Here is a 16,773-nt window from a genome sequence, read left to right as displayed (position 1 = left end):
GGGTTCCCTAGCTTCGCTCGCTGAGTCCAGACAGATGCCACAACCCACTCTAACCAGCAAGCGCAAACAGTAGTCAAATACTGCAGTGTTTGCGGGGCTGATGTGGGTGTCCTGCTAATGGCTTTTTGAAACCTTGGAGCTGTCACCTCCCTTAGCTAAGACCTTAAGGCTTGGCAGTTATTTTTTTTATTGATTGAAGCATTCAGGTTTGAACTCGGAGTCCGATAATTACCCATGCTGAGCAGGACTTTGACCGGTATAGCTTTTTATTTTAAGATAGGGTCTCACTAAGTCGTCCAGACATGCTCGGAACTCACTGTGCTTCTTGGGCTGGCCTTAAACTTGCGACTTCCTGGATCAGGCTCTTGATGAGTGGGACAAAAGGCCTGCAACATCAAACCTGGCTGAACTTGCTTAATATTTGCACGATGGGAACCACTGTGGTAATCTACCCAGAATATTGGCTGAATTTGGTCTACCTTTTTGGGGAGGGCAGTCAGTGTCATATCTGTGGATTAAGTGTGCCTCAAGGGACTCAACTAAAACACCTGAGAGTCTAGGCCCAGGGAAAGTTTATCCGTTCCAGGTGACCTTCCCGGTTTTGGATTTAGGTCTGGCTTTGGGATCTTCAGACAGCCACAGGGAAGCAAATCTTTTAGATTCCTATAGCTGTGACTCAGCTTAGTATCACATGCAAATGAAAGCAGGGGCACCATTGAAGCCGCGTTTCAGTGCAACATGGAAATCAGGAAAGTGTCAAAACCTCAACAATTGTGTCCAGCTCCCAGGTTCTGTAGCTCAGTGTAACCTAGTGCACGTGTGTTTCGCTAAAAAAAAAAAAAAAAAAAAAAAAAACATTGAGAATGCTAAGAGCAAAAACTGAAAGGAGAATCTAGAACAGATTTAGAAGTGGAGCAAGTTTAGTGCATTTACATTCTTTTAAGGATTTATTTTTATTCCTGTGTGTGTCTGTATGCTATGTGCATGTAGGTGCCCAAGAAGACCACAAGAGGGCAGCATATCCCCTGGAACTTGAGCCGTTGGGAGCCACTGTTGTAGGTGCTGAGAACCAGACTTGTGCTATCTGCAAGCACAGGAAATGCTCCAACTGCTGAGCTGTTAGTTTAGCCGCCCCCCTCCCCCACCCCCGACATTTTATAAACAGACTGCTTGTCAGATTTGAGGTTAGAGGGAGAAGTGTCGGTAGTTCTGACATGTTAACGTACAAATTACATTTGGGGCGGGGTGGCCAAGCAGTCTAGAAATTGTATTTCAGGCTGGAGACGTAGCATTGGGTGGTACCTGTCTAGCACACACAAACCCATGAACTCTATCTTCGGAACCCAATAAACTGGGCATGGTAGTGTGTGTCTGTAATATCGCCGTAAATATTTTCTGAGGGCTTTCTACCCCCACCTTAAACCATCTGCTTCCAAATAAAAGACACAGAACCTTTGCGTTTATAATAAGCCTTAAAGCATTAGAGCCAGCCAGATATTAGTCCTCTATGCTAGTTTATCTACTTCCCTGTCAGTAACCCAGAGACATCACTTGCCGAGTTCCACTCCTACCCCAATAGGCTGGCCCTCCTGGCCGTGTGCTCACAATCTATCTACCCCACGACCCATGCCACCTTCTTCCTTCTCCCTCATCTCCCCTCACTGCAGTCCCTGCCTCAGACCCCAAGCCCAGGAACCCCGCCTACCTCTCTTCTGCCCAACTACAGTCTGCAGGCATCTGTGTTCAACCAACAGTTTTAAAAGCTGGTATAGAGAATTCACTCTTCCCGAGGCAACTAGCCTTTGGGATACAGAGTTTAGCATCATTATGCGTAGCAGCAGACCAAACCTCAACAGTCCAGGTGGGAGGGTCAGAAGCTCAAGGCCATGAGCAATAGTTCCTTACTTCTTAGTGAGTTCAAGCCACCTTGAAATCAAGTAAACAAACAAACAAACAAACAACAGCATAAAACTATCTCCCACAACACAAACACATCTCAAATCGGGTTTCTTCTGCCAATCTTGGTAATCCTACACTCAGGGACAGGGTAGGAGGTTTGATCCAAGTTCATGGTCAGCCAGGTCTATATGGGGAGCCAGACTATATCTTAAAGGAAAAAAAATGCTATTGAGGGGGGGTTTACAAGTATTAGATTGATTTTTTTTCTCTCTTGCGTAGGTCTCTCACTGGGTAAAGGGAAATACAGTTACATTGAAAAGGACCTCTCAGAGTGCCCATCCTTAAAGGACCCGCTTTTTTTTTTTTTTTTTTTTTTTTTTTTTTTTTGTGAAGGGAGAGCATACAAGAGCTTGCCGTTCTCTGGCTTGCTCTTTGCTAAAAATTACTTTACGTTCAGAGAGAGCAGGGCAGGGAGTGGTACGTCCTGTGAAGCGGGAAGGCGAAGGGGCCGTGAGTGGGCGCGTTGGCGGCATCTAAGGGGCCGGGAGTGGTCGCGTTGGCGGCATCGTCTCTAACTGGGCTCTGCCCTTGGCTTTGAGAAGTTCTTCTCAGAGTGCCCAGCCTTCGTGTTCACCGGGGAATTTCGGTTTCTGGAAGGGAACGCATCAAGATGAGACCTGGAAGGGCAGGAAGGAGTGCCCTAACACAGGGATGAGTGCTCCGGCTGTGAGCTGGGATTTTGGTACCACAGTCACTAAGGGTCAGGCTGTAGACCCTGTCCGGAGCCTGGGAGATTCTGTGACTGGATGACGCTGTCCCGGACCTCTAGGTATGGACAGAGAGTAGCTTTGAAAATGTCTCAGGAATTCTGCTTTCAGTATTTCATACTGTCCAGTAGCCATACTGAAGAAAAAAATATAATGAAAAAGGCAAATGAAGGCGAAGGAGACCGGGTGACCTTGGACTGGAAGCTCAGGTTTGATACTGTTTCCGGCTGGGTTGCTGTGGGTGGGCATTTCCCTTTGCTTTTCTGAGCTCTGGTTCCTTTATCTTCGCTGTGGTGGAATAATTGGATGTACCGTGTTTCCTAGGGTCTGTGTGAAACACCAGATCAGATAATGGAGCTAAACACTCAGTAAAATGAGATTACCGTATTTGCAGTAAGAAGTTATTAAGTAAGAAGGTGGCTTCCGGGAATATTTCACTATAAGAAAATGACAAATCTGTATTTGTCTCAACAGGTCTGAAACTCAGTCTCTCCTCTCCTCCTCTCCTCTCCTCTCCTCTCCTCTCCTCTCCTCTCCTCTCCTCTCCTCTCCTCTCCTCTCCTCTCCTCCCCTCCCCTCCCCTCCCCTCCCCTCCTCTCCTTTCCTGTCTCCTCTCTCTCTCTCTCTCTCTCTCTCTCTCTCTCTCTCTCTCTCTCTCTCTCTCTCTCTCTCTGGTGACAGTCTCTTCAGATATCCTGGCTGACTTGGAACTTGCTCTGTATGTAGATACAACTAGCCTCCAATGAAGCCCATTTTGTTCCCTACATATCCAGGCAAATCTGGACATTTCTCTTCTCTCCCAGCTGACGGGACCACAGTCCTTCTGGTCTGTAGCCTAGTGAACTTGGCTAATATGACAGATGGCCATGGTGCACAGAGTGGAGTGCACGTGGGTCTATGTCACATTAGTGGAGGAGCTGGGGCATGGGGTCTCACAGCCATGGAGACCCCTTCACTGTTCCCTTGTGCCTTTGTCTTCAAGCTTAACCACTGCCTACCCCTGTGCCGAGCGATGTCCTGGAGACCATAGGACATGGGAGGAGCCACCAGCAAGAGACAATTGGAGATTGGAGTCTAGTTTTCTGGCTGTTGAGGAGCTGAATGTGGAAGGCTTAGTCTGTGAGAACAATCGAGGATACAGGAGAGCAGGGCATGGTAGATTGCACCAAGAAAAGCTAAGTGACAGAGCTCATGGGAGAAGGCTTCCTGGAGGAGGAGTTGAAGTGTTGACGCTGATGGCTGATGACGCTGTGACACTCTTTTGAGTCTGGAAGAGCTCCCCATTTTCTTATTTTCTCTTTCTTTTGTCCTTATAGTTCTGGCTCTCCAACTCGGGACCTTGTCCATGTGCACGTGGTAGGCCAGCACTGCACACGGCACCACAGAGCTCATCCAATTCTTGTTTAATTTTGGGAACTCTTGTCTTAGCCTCCTGTGTGCTGAATTCCAGAATGTTCCCATCACTCCTAGGAACAGCGCATTTTAATATCTCCATAGGAGCCCTTTCTCCCCGCAGGAGTTTTGATCTTTCCCGACTTAGAGCTGTGGAAGACCACTGCTTGTGTTTTCCATTTCGAGACAGTTTAGCATTTCTCCAGGGAAACAGCTGTGTAAAGTACTCTGTTTGGATTTTGATTCCCATACAGGGAGCTTTGGGGTGCCCCTGCCCAAGCAGCCAGGAACTCATATTGTGTGTTTGTCCTCCAGTTCTCTCCTCAGGAGGCAAAGACTGAAGTCCAAGGGATTACTCAATCCCTTTAAAAAAAATCATGGGTAGGGCCAGGGAGAGAGGCACATTCCTTTAATCCCAGCACTCAGGAGGCAGAGGCAGAGGTGCAGAGGTGCAGAGGTGCAGAGGGGCAGAGGGGCAGAGGGGCAGAGGGGCAGAGGGGCAGAGGGGCAGAGGCAGAGGTGCAGAGGGGCAGAGGGGCAGAGGGGCAGAGGGGCAGAGGGGCAGAGGGGCAGAGGGGCAGAGGGGCAGAGGGGCAGAGGGGCAGAGGGGCAGAGGGGTAGAGAGGCAGAGGGGCAGAGGCCAAGGCAGAGAGGCAGAGGCAGAAGCTAGCCTGGGCTATATAGCAAGTTCTAGGCCAGGATTATATAGTGAGATCTTGTGTCCAAATAAACTAATGAATTATGAATAAATAAACAATGAAAGGAAAAGAACACTGATCACACAAAGGGAGGTTTGGGGAAATTGCTTAGTTGGTCAAGTGCTTGCTTTGCAACCACTGAGACTTGAGTGTGGGCCTCATAACACATGTAAAGGGGGGGAGGGGGCTGTCTCTGACTCTGTTCCCTGCCACTGGATCCCCTCCCCCTAGCTGGGCTGCCTGGTTGGGCCTCAGTGGAAGAAGATGTGCTTAGTCCTGCTGGGACTAGATGTTGCAAGGTGGGGTGGTACCCAAGGGGGGAGAAAAATTCGTAAGAGGGGAGAGTTGGGAGGAGAGGAGGGAGGGAGGCTGTGGTTGGGATGTGATATGAATTAAAAAATTAATTATGGAAAGAAAAAAAAACCAAACTAATAAAAAAAAGAATAGAAACATACAAAATCCCAGCGTGGGGAGCTGACAGTAGGATCTCTAGGGCTTGCTGGCCCTCCAGCTTTTCATCCTTTCCAAGCCAGACAGAGATCCTGTGAATAAATATGGAACACCCACTTGAGCCTGACCTCTGACCTCTGACCTCCACATGCACACACATGCCTGCACTCACAGGAGGGTGTAGGGTGTCCGTTCACATACACTGTTCATGTAGGTACTTACTACTAAGTGAGTCTTTGGGATGGAAGCCAGAAAATCCCCTTTAAATGTAAGTCAGACATTCTCTTGAAAAACTCCACCAGGAACCTGGGGGGATGGCTGAGTGGTTAGAGCGCGTGAACTGGAACCCACGGAAGCGCTGGGTGGGCGTGGCGGCCACCTGTGACTCGAGCGCTGCTTCTCCCATTCTCCAATTTATTTTTTAGGTCAAAGCTTTTCACTGAACCTGGGCTCGCTAATTTTTGGCCAGGAAACCCCAGAGAGCCTTCTGTCTTTGCATAGAGTACTCCCTCACCCCCCTGCTGGCCGGCAGTGGGATTACAGGCAAGCTGGCTCGCCTCTGAACAAGGTGGAGATGGCAAGGAAGAAACTTGATGTTAACTGCGGGCTTCCACATGCCTGTGTATCCATCCATACACATATGAACACACTCGCATACATGTGCACACACACACACACACATGGAAAAAAAGTCCCAGCATTCTCAGATATCTTCAACATCTCGTTTCGCAGCGAAATAATCCTTTACTTCCTGGCAGTTATTTTAGAAGCGTTTGTCATAGGACATTTGCATCAGTCAGTTGTAGTTTTTACCCGAGATAGCCCATGGGCAGCCATCTGGCCTTGATTTTATGGGCCATTCACTGTGGATGTTTCTGATTTTTATGTAACAGTGGTCAGGAGGGGAGGGGCTTAGCCCTTGCCTTATTTATGAGTGTACCTGGGGAGTTCGTGCAATGCTTCAGGGTCCAATTATCCAGATTAGTCATCGGCTTGTCCTCAGTTAGCTCAGCAATTGTGTTCCCTTTACTGTCGCCACAGAGGTCCCGCCTTCACTGGTGTCTGCAGATGGCTCCATGCTGTTGAAGCAAGGCTGGGTGCTTCTCATTCCTACCTAACTAAGCAGGCTTAACCCAGGCCTGCTGGGGAATGGAAAGAGACCCATGCTGCCATCAGTGTGGTCATGTCCAGCTTACCTTGTTCCCTCCTCCCTCCTCCTGCCCCCTCAACCCACCCCCTCGCCCCGTGCTAGAAAGGTCGTCCAGCCTTCCTTTTGTTCTTCTAAGCAGCCGAGCTCTGCTTTCTCTCTGAAGCACATTTTGCTAGAGAGTCCCTGTCTTTTCTTTTCTTTCCTTCTTTTCTGTCTGCTTGTTTTTTTTTGTTTGTTTGTCTCTCTCTCTTTTTTTTTTTTTTTGGTTCTTTTTTTCGGAGCTGGGGACCGAACCCAGGGCCTTGCACTTCCTAGGTAAGCACTCTACCACTGAGCTAAATCCCCAGCCCCAGTCTGCTTGTTTTTTGACACAAGGTTTCTCGTGTTAACAGAACCCTGGCTGTTCTAGACTGGGTTTGTAGACTAGGTTGGTCGTAAACTCATAGAGATCTGTCTGCCTCCGCCTCACAAGCGTTGGAATTAAAGGCTTGGGCCACCATACCTTCCCAGTTTTGTCATTTTTTTTTTTTATCTGTTTCCCTTCCCCATGGGATATCCTCCTGACAGCCCCATACATTTTATTCATTTGCAGTATCCTTGGCCTCTAGATCAGTTTCCAAACATTAACAATTATATTTCAATCAATCCATCAGTCAACCAACCAACCAATCAATCAGTCCATCAATCAACCAACCAACCAATCAATCAATCCATCAATCGTGTGTGCACACGCATGCATGCATGCATGAGTGTGTGTGTGTGCATGAGTACGTGTGAGTGTGTGCATGTGTGCATGCATGAGTGTGGCCTTGGGACACGCATCGGTAGGGGATAGGGAGAAGCCTGGCTCAGCGGGCTCCCTTGTATTCAGGGATGGGAATGAAATAGGAGGGGCTGGGGATGGTGAGGGGATGGAGAGGCACCTCAGCGCCGAGAACATGGGGTTTGGAGCCCAAAGGAGCCCTGCTTTTCCCGCCTGTCTGTTGTGACCTTGGTCAACCTGCTTAACCTGTCTGTGACCCAGTTTCCTTGCCTCTAACCCGGGAATAACCAGATCTTTGGAAGAGTAAGGGAGTTAATGTTTCTACCCTGTTGAAAGAGTGCTGAGAGCACTTGCACAGTGAGTGTCCCACAGGGAAAGGCATTTACTGTGACATCGTGGGGGCGGGGGGTGGACAGAAAATGTGCACTTACAGAAGGGTCAAGATTCCAAGATGTTGGGACGGAGCCTTTGAAGTGCCGAGAGCGCCTGGCCAAGGATGCGGAGGTCCAGCAGTTAGGCCTGGAAGACTGGCTGAGGAGGGGTGCAGAGGGAGGTGAGAGATGGGCATGTGAGTAAGCTGTTTGGACTGGGTAGCAGCAAGGAGGGTGCCGCCCTCTGTGAGAATCAGCTCGGAGGGATGGGGTTCTGCATGTTTTTGGACATATACACACCGGAAATGTTGGGAATGGAGAGGGACTGGCTACCTCAGTTGTCTCAGATAGGCAAGAGCATGATATTCTTTCCTTCCTCATCCCGTTATTCATTCTCTGTCCTCGGAGCTGACACTGTGACCACATGAGAGGCTCCTGAGGGTGGTCCTGCACAGTCAGTCTATTCCACCGTGAGGGACTTTCCACGGATGGCCATGGATGAAGTTATGTGACAGCAGCAGAATGGTATTGCTTTACCATATCTGGCTGCCTTTGGGGTGTGTGTGTGTGTGTGTGTGTGTGTGTGTGTGTGTGTGTATGTGTTGTGTGTGGTATGTGGTGTGTGTGTATGCATGTGTATGTGTGTATGGTATATATTTGTGTGTAGGGTATGTGTGTGATGTTGTCTATGGGTGTGTGGTGTGTATGTGTTTGTGTGTATGTGTGTGGTTGTGGTGTGTGTATATATGTATGTGGTGTGTGTGTATGTGGTGTGTATGGTATGTGGAGTGTGTGTGTGGTGTATGGTAAATATTGGTGTGTAGGGGTGTGTGTGAGATCTGTGTGTGTGGTATGTGTATATGTGTATGTGGTGTGTGTGTATGTGTTTGTGTGTATGTGTGTGACTGTGGGATTGTCATGTGTGATATGTATGTATGTGTGTATGTATGTGTGTATGGGTGTGTGTGGTGTGTATATAGGTGTGTATGTTGTGTGTGTATGTGGTGTGTGTATGTATGTATGTGGTGTGTGTGTATGTGGTGTGTATGTATGTATGTGGTGTGTGTGTGTGTATGTGGTGTGTGTGTGTGTATGTGGTGTGTGTGTGTGTATGTGGTGTGTGTGTGTGTATGTGGTGTGTGTGTGTGTGTGTTCCTGGAGGCAGAGAAAGACACCAAATATCCCACTCCATCATTTTCTACCTTATTCTAGTGGCCCCTTGCTTGATTTGTTGTCTGAGTTAGATTGGCTATCCAGCAAGCTGCCACCTGTCTCCACCCTCCCCTCTCCCATGCTGGGGTTTCGGTCCTATGTGATCAGATCATGCCAGCTTTCCTGTGGTGCTGGGGTTGGATTCAGGTCTGTAGCAAGTGTTCTCACCCACGGAAACCCCCCTCCCCCAGGCCTCCAACCCCACTTCGTCTGCCTCTCTTTCTTTCTTTCTTTCTTTCTTTCCTTCTTTCTTTCTTTCTTTCTTTCTTTCTTTCTTTCTTTCTTTCTTTCTTTCTTTCTTTCTTTCTTTACCTCTAAAGTTAAAACATTAAAGAAGAACCTAGAGTCCAGGAGTTTTTCTGAGAGCATTAAACTCATCCACATAATTGTGCATTTCTGGGACACATTGACCTGAAAATTTTCTCTGCGTTATGGGAAGAAATACAGCTTATGAGTCTGTATTGTTTAAAAAAAAAAACAAAACAGAACCATCATTTTGAACTAATGGGCTGTTGTTTTCTCTCTTTTGACCAAATTGAGACTATGATCTAGGTTTAGTACCATTACTGGTCAGGGGAACCAGTGCGAAGTGTTAAAATGAAGGAGAATTGCTTGTTTTCCTCTGCATGTTTACACGATTCTCAGCAGGATTTTTCTTTTGGAAAATAGAGTGAGACATTCTGCATGTCTTTATTGTTTCCCATAAGCACCAAAGCCATTTCGCTTTCTGATTGCTTCTACTTGAAGACTGGTGCCTTTTTTTTTCTAATGTGAAAATGCATGCTATTCTTTTAGAAGGGATAAGGGACTGGGCGTGGCTCAGAGGGTAGACCTCTTGGGTTGAGGGTGACTCAGAGGTAGACCTCTTGGGCTGGGCGTGGCTCAGAGGGTAGACATCTCGACTGCGGTGCTGTTCAGTGGTAGCACTCTTGCCTGACACGAACGTGTTGTTTTGTTGCCCAGTGTTCGTAGTAGAGTGGGAGGGAAAAATAAGTATTCTTTTGGCATGTGTGTGTAACCTCTCATATTAACCAGTGTGTGAATTTGAACAATTCTAAGAACATTCTGGACAGCCTGACTCATTCTTCATGCTCACTCTGTGTGGAGGAGCATCTGCCTATTGGGACCAAGATATGTGCGCTTCCTTTGAGCTACCACGGAAGCTTCCGGGCTGAGGTGGTGTCTTCCGAGCTTGGTGGTTTTGTTTGAGTTGGAATGTGAGACACGTGGCTGAGAATGTACTCTCCCCAAATATGAATTTTCCCATGTGTGGTGGTTCGAGTACTTGGCCCACAGGAGGTGTGGCCTTGTTGGAGGAAGTGTGTCAGTGTAGGGGTGGGCTTTGATGCTCCATTCAGTGCGAAAGAGTCAGTTTCTCCTGGCTACAGTCAGGTGAAGATATAGGACTCTCAGCTCCTCTAGCACCAGGCCTGCCTGGACACTGCCATGCTCCTGCCTTGATGATAATGGACTGAACCTCTGACCTCGTAAGCCAGCCCCGATTAGGTGTTGTTCCATGTAAGAGTTGCCTGGGTCATGGCTTCTGTTCACAGCGTCAAACCCTAACTAAGATACTATGGGTTTCTTTTTTTTAAAGTGAAGTAATTAATTAACTAATTAACTTAGTGGTGGTGGTAATTGAACCCGCCCTCATTCTTCATGCTAGGCAGGTGACCTAACACAAAGCTGTGTACCAATAGAATTAGAAAAACATTTAATTACTCCAACCCCTCTGTGTGTGTGTGTGTGTGTGTGTGTGTGTGTGTGTGTGTGTGTGTGTGTGGGTGGGTGGGTGTATGCCTTAGCATGCCTTGGCATGCTTGTGGACGTCAGAATGCAGATTGTGGGAGTCAGTTCTGTCTTAGGTATTCAGCTCAGGTCATCAGGCTTGGCTGTAGACATCTTTACCCCCTGAGCCACCTTACTGGCCCTGGAAGTTTGTTTTAAGGTGAGGAAGGACAGGAGTAAGATGTCCTATTGAATGGTCTTCCTTAAAAAAGCTGGGCCCCTGTCCCCATCCCCAGATGTGTGAACGTTCCCCTTCTCAGATATATAGATAGCCAAGTGAAGGATTATGTGGCAAGGAGATGATATAGATGGTCCGATCGGGCCCTAAATCTAGTAAGAGCTATGCTTGCTGCCACATAAGAAATCCCAAGGGTTTTAAGAACCAAAGGAAAAGACCAAGCAAAATGGCATCCCAATAGCACATTTATACACATGTGCATGCACATGTGCACGAGCACCCACACACGGTTTGATTGAGTTTGCAGTGTATTTTTATGTGGCTGACTTTTGATTTCAAGAACTCACGGATGCAGCAATGACATTGTTCCTGAGTCTGAAGTGGAAGATAAAAACAATTTTGGTGAACTCATGGGAACGGCTCACATCATATTTAAGTCTTAAAGGTAGTTACCTTCAGAAAGAAATGGAATTCTTCTGTAACTTAAGCACTTACAACTTCTCTCCATTTCTTTAAAAAAGAATTTTAGGGATTATTTTTTATTTTATGTGTTTGTGTGTGTGTGTGTGTGTGTGTGTGTGTGTGTGTGTGTGTCCCTCTAAGATCACAAGAAGGTATGGGCTCTCCAGGAACTGGAGTTATGGGTGTTTGTGAACCATCATGTGGATGCGGACTGGGAACTGGAGCTTCTACAAGAGCAGCCAGGGATCTAACCACTGAGCCGTCCCTCCGGCCTCTTCCTCCATCTCTTGTGCCCGTGACATTAACTCATAAATGCTGCTTAAACATCGAAGAGCTAGTCTGTCAGAAAATGAAGGGTTTTGTTGTCGTTGTTGTTGTTTGAACCCATGGAGAAGTCAACACACCTCTCTAGATATTTGTTGAATAAATTACAAACCAAATTTATATAGTTTAAAGCAAATGGGATTTTTGCTTTTTATTTTTATTTTTTTGCCACTCTCTGAGCAGGTCTAGTCAAAGCATATTTTGATATAAATTAGATTAGAAGTTTTGATCCTGTTTATTGCAATTAACAAAATGTGGTTAAAATGCTACAGGGAGGGCACACACACACACACACACACACACACACACACACACTTATTGTTTTATGATCTGACCCCTTTTCAGGATAAAGCGGTTTTAAATTTCACATTTATGTACCTATGTACCTGATACTTGCGCCACAGATTTCCAAACATTACACAGTTATCCTAAGGAAAAAAAAATTCTGAAAAGAAGCAGGCATGTAGGTGTCACAGTCTCTGTACCCTAGTTGTTAGCTGACTGTGTTATCTGCTTTCTCAATGGCAACTCCTTTCTCTTCTGAAAATGAGATTCAACTGCTCTACAGCCCTGTCTGCACCAGTGAAACGTGACTGGGTCCTTCCCCTCACCTCAGCCACAGTTACTAAACACTCACACACACACACACACACACACACACACACACACACACACAGACACACAGACACAGACACACGCACAGACACAAACAAACACACACAAACACACACAGACACACACAGACACACACAGACACGCACACACGAACGCACACACACAGACACGCACAGACACAGACACACAGACACACAGACACGCACAGACACAAACAAACACACACAAACACAGACACACACAGACACGCACAGACACAGACACACACACAGACACACAGACACACACAAACACACACAGATACACACACAGACATGCACACACAGACACACACACACAGACACACACACAGACACACACACAGACACACACACACAGAGACACACAGACACATACACAAACACACACAGACACACACAAACACACACAGACACACACACACAGACACATACACATACACACACAAGCATGCACACACAGACATGCACATACAAACACACACAGATACACACACATACACACAGACATGCACACACAGACACACACATACACACACACAGACACACACACAGACATGCACACACAAACACACACACACCAGACACACACATACACACACGCAAACACACAGACACACAGACACACAGACACACAGACACACACACACACACACACACACACACACACACTGTTTTCTAATAAGGCATAGCTGTCTTAGAGAGGAAGGACGTTAAGAAGGTAGCACCACCCGGCCCTGCTGAGCCTGCTGGGATATTCACCCGCAGTGATCCCAGCAGGGAGAGGCTCTAATGGCACCCTGAGCCTGGTGCAATCAGCGTGAAGCAGATTGAGACTTCCTGATGGCTGATTGAAGTGAGGGCCGATTACACAACATGCTGTAGGTTTTAAAAGAACTTGGTCCCTGTGCTCTGCCTTCCAAGCCACCTCTGACTGCCCAGGGTGCCCCATTCACTAGACACCAGAGCATAATGATTTGGTGACTCTCAGACAGACACTGGAGAGGAGACTCCACGAGAGACAGAGTGTTGCCTTCTGGTTCTGTGCAGAGCCTGCTGCCCCATGCCTGGGATGCAGCCCGAGGCTTCGGGATGCCCCGTCTATGATCGATTGCCCCACGTGCTCTTCAGCAACTGTGGACTCAAGATGCGTTTGCTGTGTCAGACTCTGAGAATCAAAGTTTCTTACCTCTGGATGTCCCCTCCCCAACCTCATAGGGAACAAGAATCCACTCTCTCTCCTGCTTCCCATGAATGAAACTAAGGAGAGTATGATTTCTTTCTGGCTTTTTATTTTTTAATTTTATTTAATTTTTATTGGATATATTTCTTTATTTACATTTCAGATATTATTACCTTTCCCGGTTTCCTGTCTATAAGCTCCCTATCCCCTCCCCCTCCCCCATAAGGATGTCCCCCCCATCCATCCCCCCTTACCAACTAAACATTCCCCTGCATGGGGGCCCAACCTTGGCAGGACCAAGGGCTTCCCCTTCCACTGGTGCCCCAACAAGGCTATTCTCTGCTACATATGCAGTTGGATCCCTGGGTCAGTCCATGTGTAGTCTTTGGGTAGTGGTTTAGTCCCTGGAAGCTCTGGTTGGTTGGCATTGTTGTTCTTATGGGGTCGCAAGCCCCTTCAGCTCTTTCAATCCTTCCTCTAATTCCCACCCATGGGGTCCCATTCTTGGTTCAGTGGTTTGTGCTAGCATTGACCTCTGGATCTCAGGAAAGATCTATATCCGGTCCCTTTCAGCATGAACTTTTTAGCTCCATCAATCTTTTCTAGTTTTAGTGGCTGTGTGTGTGTGTGTGTGTGTGTGTGTGTGTGTGTGTGTGTGTGTATAGGACACATGTGGGGCAGGCTCTGAATGACCGTTCCTTGAGTTGCTGCTCTAAACTTTCCCTCCATATCCCCTCCTATGGATATTCTTGTTTCCCCTTTTAAAATGGAGTGAAGCATCCACATTTTGGTCATCCTTCTTCTTGAGCTTCTTGTGGTCTATGGATTGTGTCTTAGGTAATTCGAGCTTTTGGTCTAATATCCACTTATCAATGGTCTTTCTTCTAGATCCTCTCAGCTCTAAAAATTGCTCATTTTTGAGGCACTGATTGTTTATTAATTATTTGCACTACCAAAACATCCTCTCACTGGTTGTTTTTATTATCTTATAATTTAATTTTACGGTGTTTTGTATATTCAATTTTAGGGTGGTGTAAAGGATTTTAAATTCCAAAATGTCTGTCTGCCTGTCTGTCTCCTTCCATCAACACACACACACACACACACACACACACACACACACACACACACACACACTCTTACTTTATGGAGGACACCGAACTTGCTTTTAGCACTGTCAAGCCACATGACAGTCTATGTCTTCTTGGTATTTACTCGCCCACTTTGCAAGCGCACCTCCTCTCCTTTCTCTGGAATGCGGTGACCATTTTCATCTCCTTTGAGAAGGACAGTCTTTTTTCCCTTGTTTGATTCTAGAGGGGAAATGAAATCGTGTGGTGTAGAACGACACGACGTCTTAGCTAATGGGGGGCAGGCGCCAAGCTCAGAGTCTTTCAGACGGAGGTGAGGACAGGGCGCAGAAGATCTGTGAAGAGCCTTGGGCTGTGTTTGGGCTGTGGGTGGGAAGGGAAGGGGGCCTAGACTCGAGAAAATAGACTCAGATCACGCACAGGCACACGCATGTGCACACTCCATTTAGGAATTTTCAATCCATTTAGGTATTGGGTTTAGTTTTACAAGTGCTATCATACCAATACAAATGTTTTTTTCTTCCCCCCACCTAGGTCCGACAGGAGCAGTTAAAGATGCGTAAGTACTTGACATTTTGGTATTATAACCTCTGTCTCTGAGAAAAGCTGTTTTTTGTGGCTCTGACCTTTAGGGGTTCTAGGCGTGGCTGACAAGACACGGGATGCTTTCTGTGCCTGGCACTTGTAAATGTTACCATTTGATTGGCAGCTAAAGTACTATTTGAAGGATGTTACCATTTGTAACTTTTCATGTTAGCTTTTCAGTTACCCTGGCATGCTGACTTAGAATGTTAATAAGGATCTGTTCGTCTTTCCAGCCCAACCTGGGCAGAGACTTGAGTTAGGGACAGTGGTGATCAGGGAGCCTAACAGGTGGCGCCTGGGCTGCTGCTGTGTCTCAGAGCTCTCCAGGGAGGAAGATGGACCCCGGCCTTTACTTAAGGGAACACCCATTTGTGGTGGCAAAAACTAGATATTCCTAGATACTCAGGGGAATGGCGTGACCATTTTCTGTAGCATTGGGGGGTGTCTTCCTGAAGCTCATGTGTTGAAAGGTCAATCCTCAGACCCCTCTGTTGATACTTCGAGCTTTTTGGAGGTAATTAGGGTTCATGAAGTCATGATGGCAGAGCCCCCAGGATGGCATTAACAGATTCCTAAGAAGGGGTAGAGAGACCAACCACGTGTTTGCCTATGTCTCCATGTCCTCTGCCCTATGCTGACATAGCATGAAAGCCCCCAGCAGATGCTGAGTGAGTGCCACATGGGTCTCCATGACCTCCAGAACCACAGCCCCAAATATACTTCTATCCTTGCAGGTTCCCCAGTCTCAGGTGTTTTGTTATAGCTATGGGAACTGGATCAAGACATCCTTCCATGTAACCTGTGATGAACTGAACTGCAGGCTGGGGGGCTTCCTAATAGGGCATCTCTATAGGAGGTTTCTATGCTCAAGAATGTCGCCCTTGGGGGTTGGGGATTTAGCTCAGTGGTAGAGCGCTTGCCTAGCAAGCGCAAGGCCCTGGGTTCGGTCCCCAGTTCCTAAAAAAAGAAAAAAGAAAAAAAAAAAAGAATGTCGCCCTTGGTATCCCTCTGCATTCTGTCTGTAATCTAGATATAATAAGGCCCGTATAGTCAGGCCTATGGTCTTAGAGGTTTCTAGTCACCACACTGTGGTAGTTTGATTTCTGTTGTGATAAAAATACCCCGACAAAACAATGTACAGGGGGAAAGGGGAGATGTGGCCGCGGGCGGAGAAGTCAGGCCGCTGGAACCGGAACCTGCCTGATCACACTGCATCAGCACTCAGGAAGCAGAGAGCAGAGGAAATGGCGGTGGGTGGGTGCAACCCCCAGACCGGCACTTCCTCCATCGAGGCTACACCTCCTAAAAGTTCCACTACCTTCGCAAATAGCATCACCAGTTAGGGACCACATTCGCAAACACGTGAACCCACAGGGACACGCCACACTTCACAGTCAAACCGTAACCGTGGAGGTTGGATTAACCTTCATGTCCCCTGTTCAGTTACATGATGGGGTCACTTGGTGTCAACAGAACATAGACAGATTTGACACTTATTTGGTGAGGCTTTCTGGGGAGAACGAGCGTTGCAGCCAAAGTGGACCACTTAGATTGGGTGGGGGAGGGGCGTGCTTTTGGTTTGTACCGGGGTTGGGGAATGGGTTAGGACGAGGGATCCTCCATCAGGATGGGACTGGACCACACAGGGAAGCCAGGTTTTGGTAGAGCTTTCGTAGATATCAGACTGAAGGGGGAGGGGAGGACCTGAGAGCTGTCCGTGCTCCAGTATTAAAAATAGAATCAGACTCTTTTTTTTTTTTTAAGTCACCAAGAAGAATTCAGAGAAGACTAGAGTGTTGTAAAGTTTTCGGGGAATTAAATAGCCATT

The 16,773-nt window shown here is 47.2% G+C and overlaps 1 protein-coding gene across 3 annotated transcripts in view; it reads left to right on the top strand.

Moving 5' to 3' along the window:
• C7h12orf75 (similar to human chromosome 12 open reading frame 75) overlaps positions 1 to 16,773 on the top strand; it is a 42,915-nt gene that overhangs the window by 887 nt on the left and 25,255 nt on the right. For 2 of the 3 annotated variants that reach the window (NM_001271382.1, XM_087555291.1), the window contains 1 exon segment: positions 14,895 to 14,919. The exons of the other annotated variant lie outside the window; for it this stretch is intronic. In NM_001271382.1, the coding sequence (NP_001258311.1) occupies positions 14,895 to 14,919 (25 nt within the window). 3 annotated transcript variants of the gene reach the window in all.

This window comes from Rattus norvegicus, chromosome 7, assembly GCF_021556685.1.
Source record: "Rattus norvegicus strain SHRSP/BbbUtx chromosome 7, alternate assembly SHRSP_T2T, whole genome shotgun sequence".
NCBI lineage: Eukaryota > Metazoa > Chordata > Mammalia > Rodentia > Muridae > Rattus > Rattus norvegicus.
This window is presented reverse-complemented; position numbering and strand designations above follow the sequence as displayed.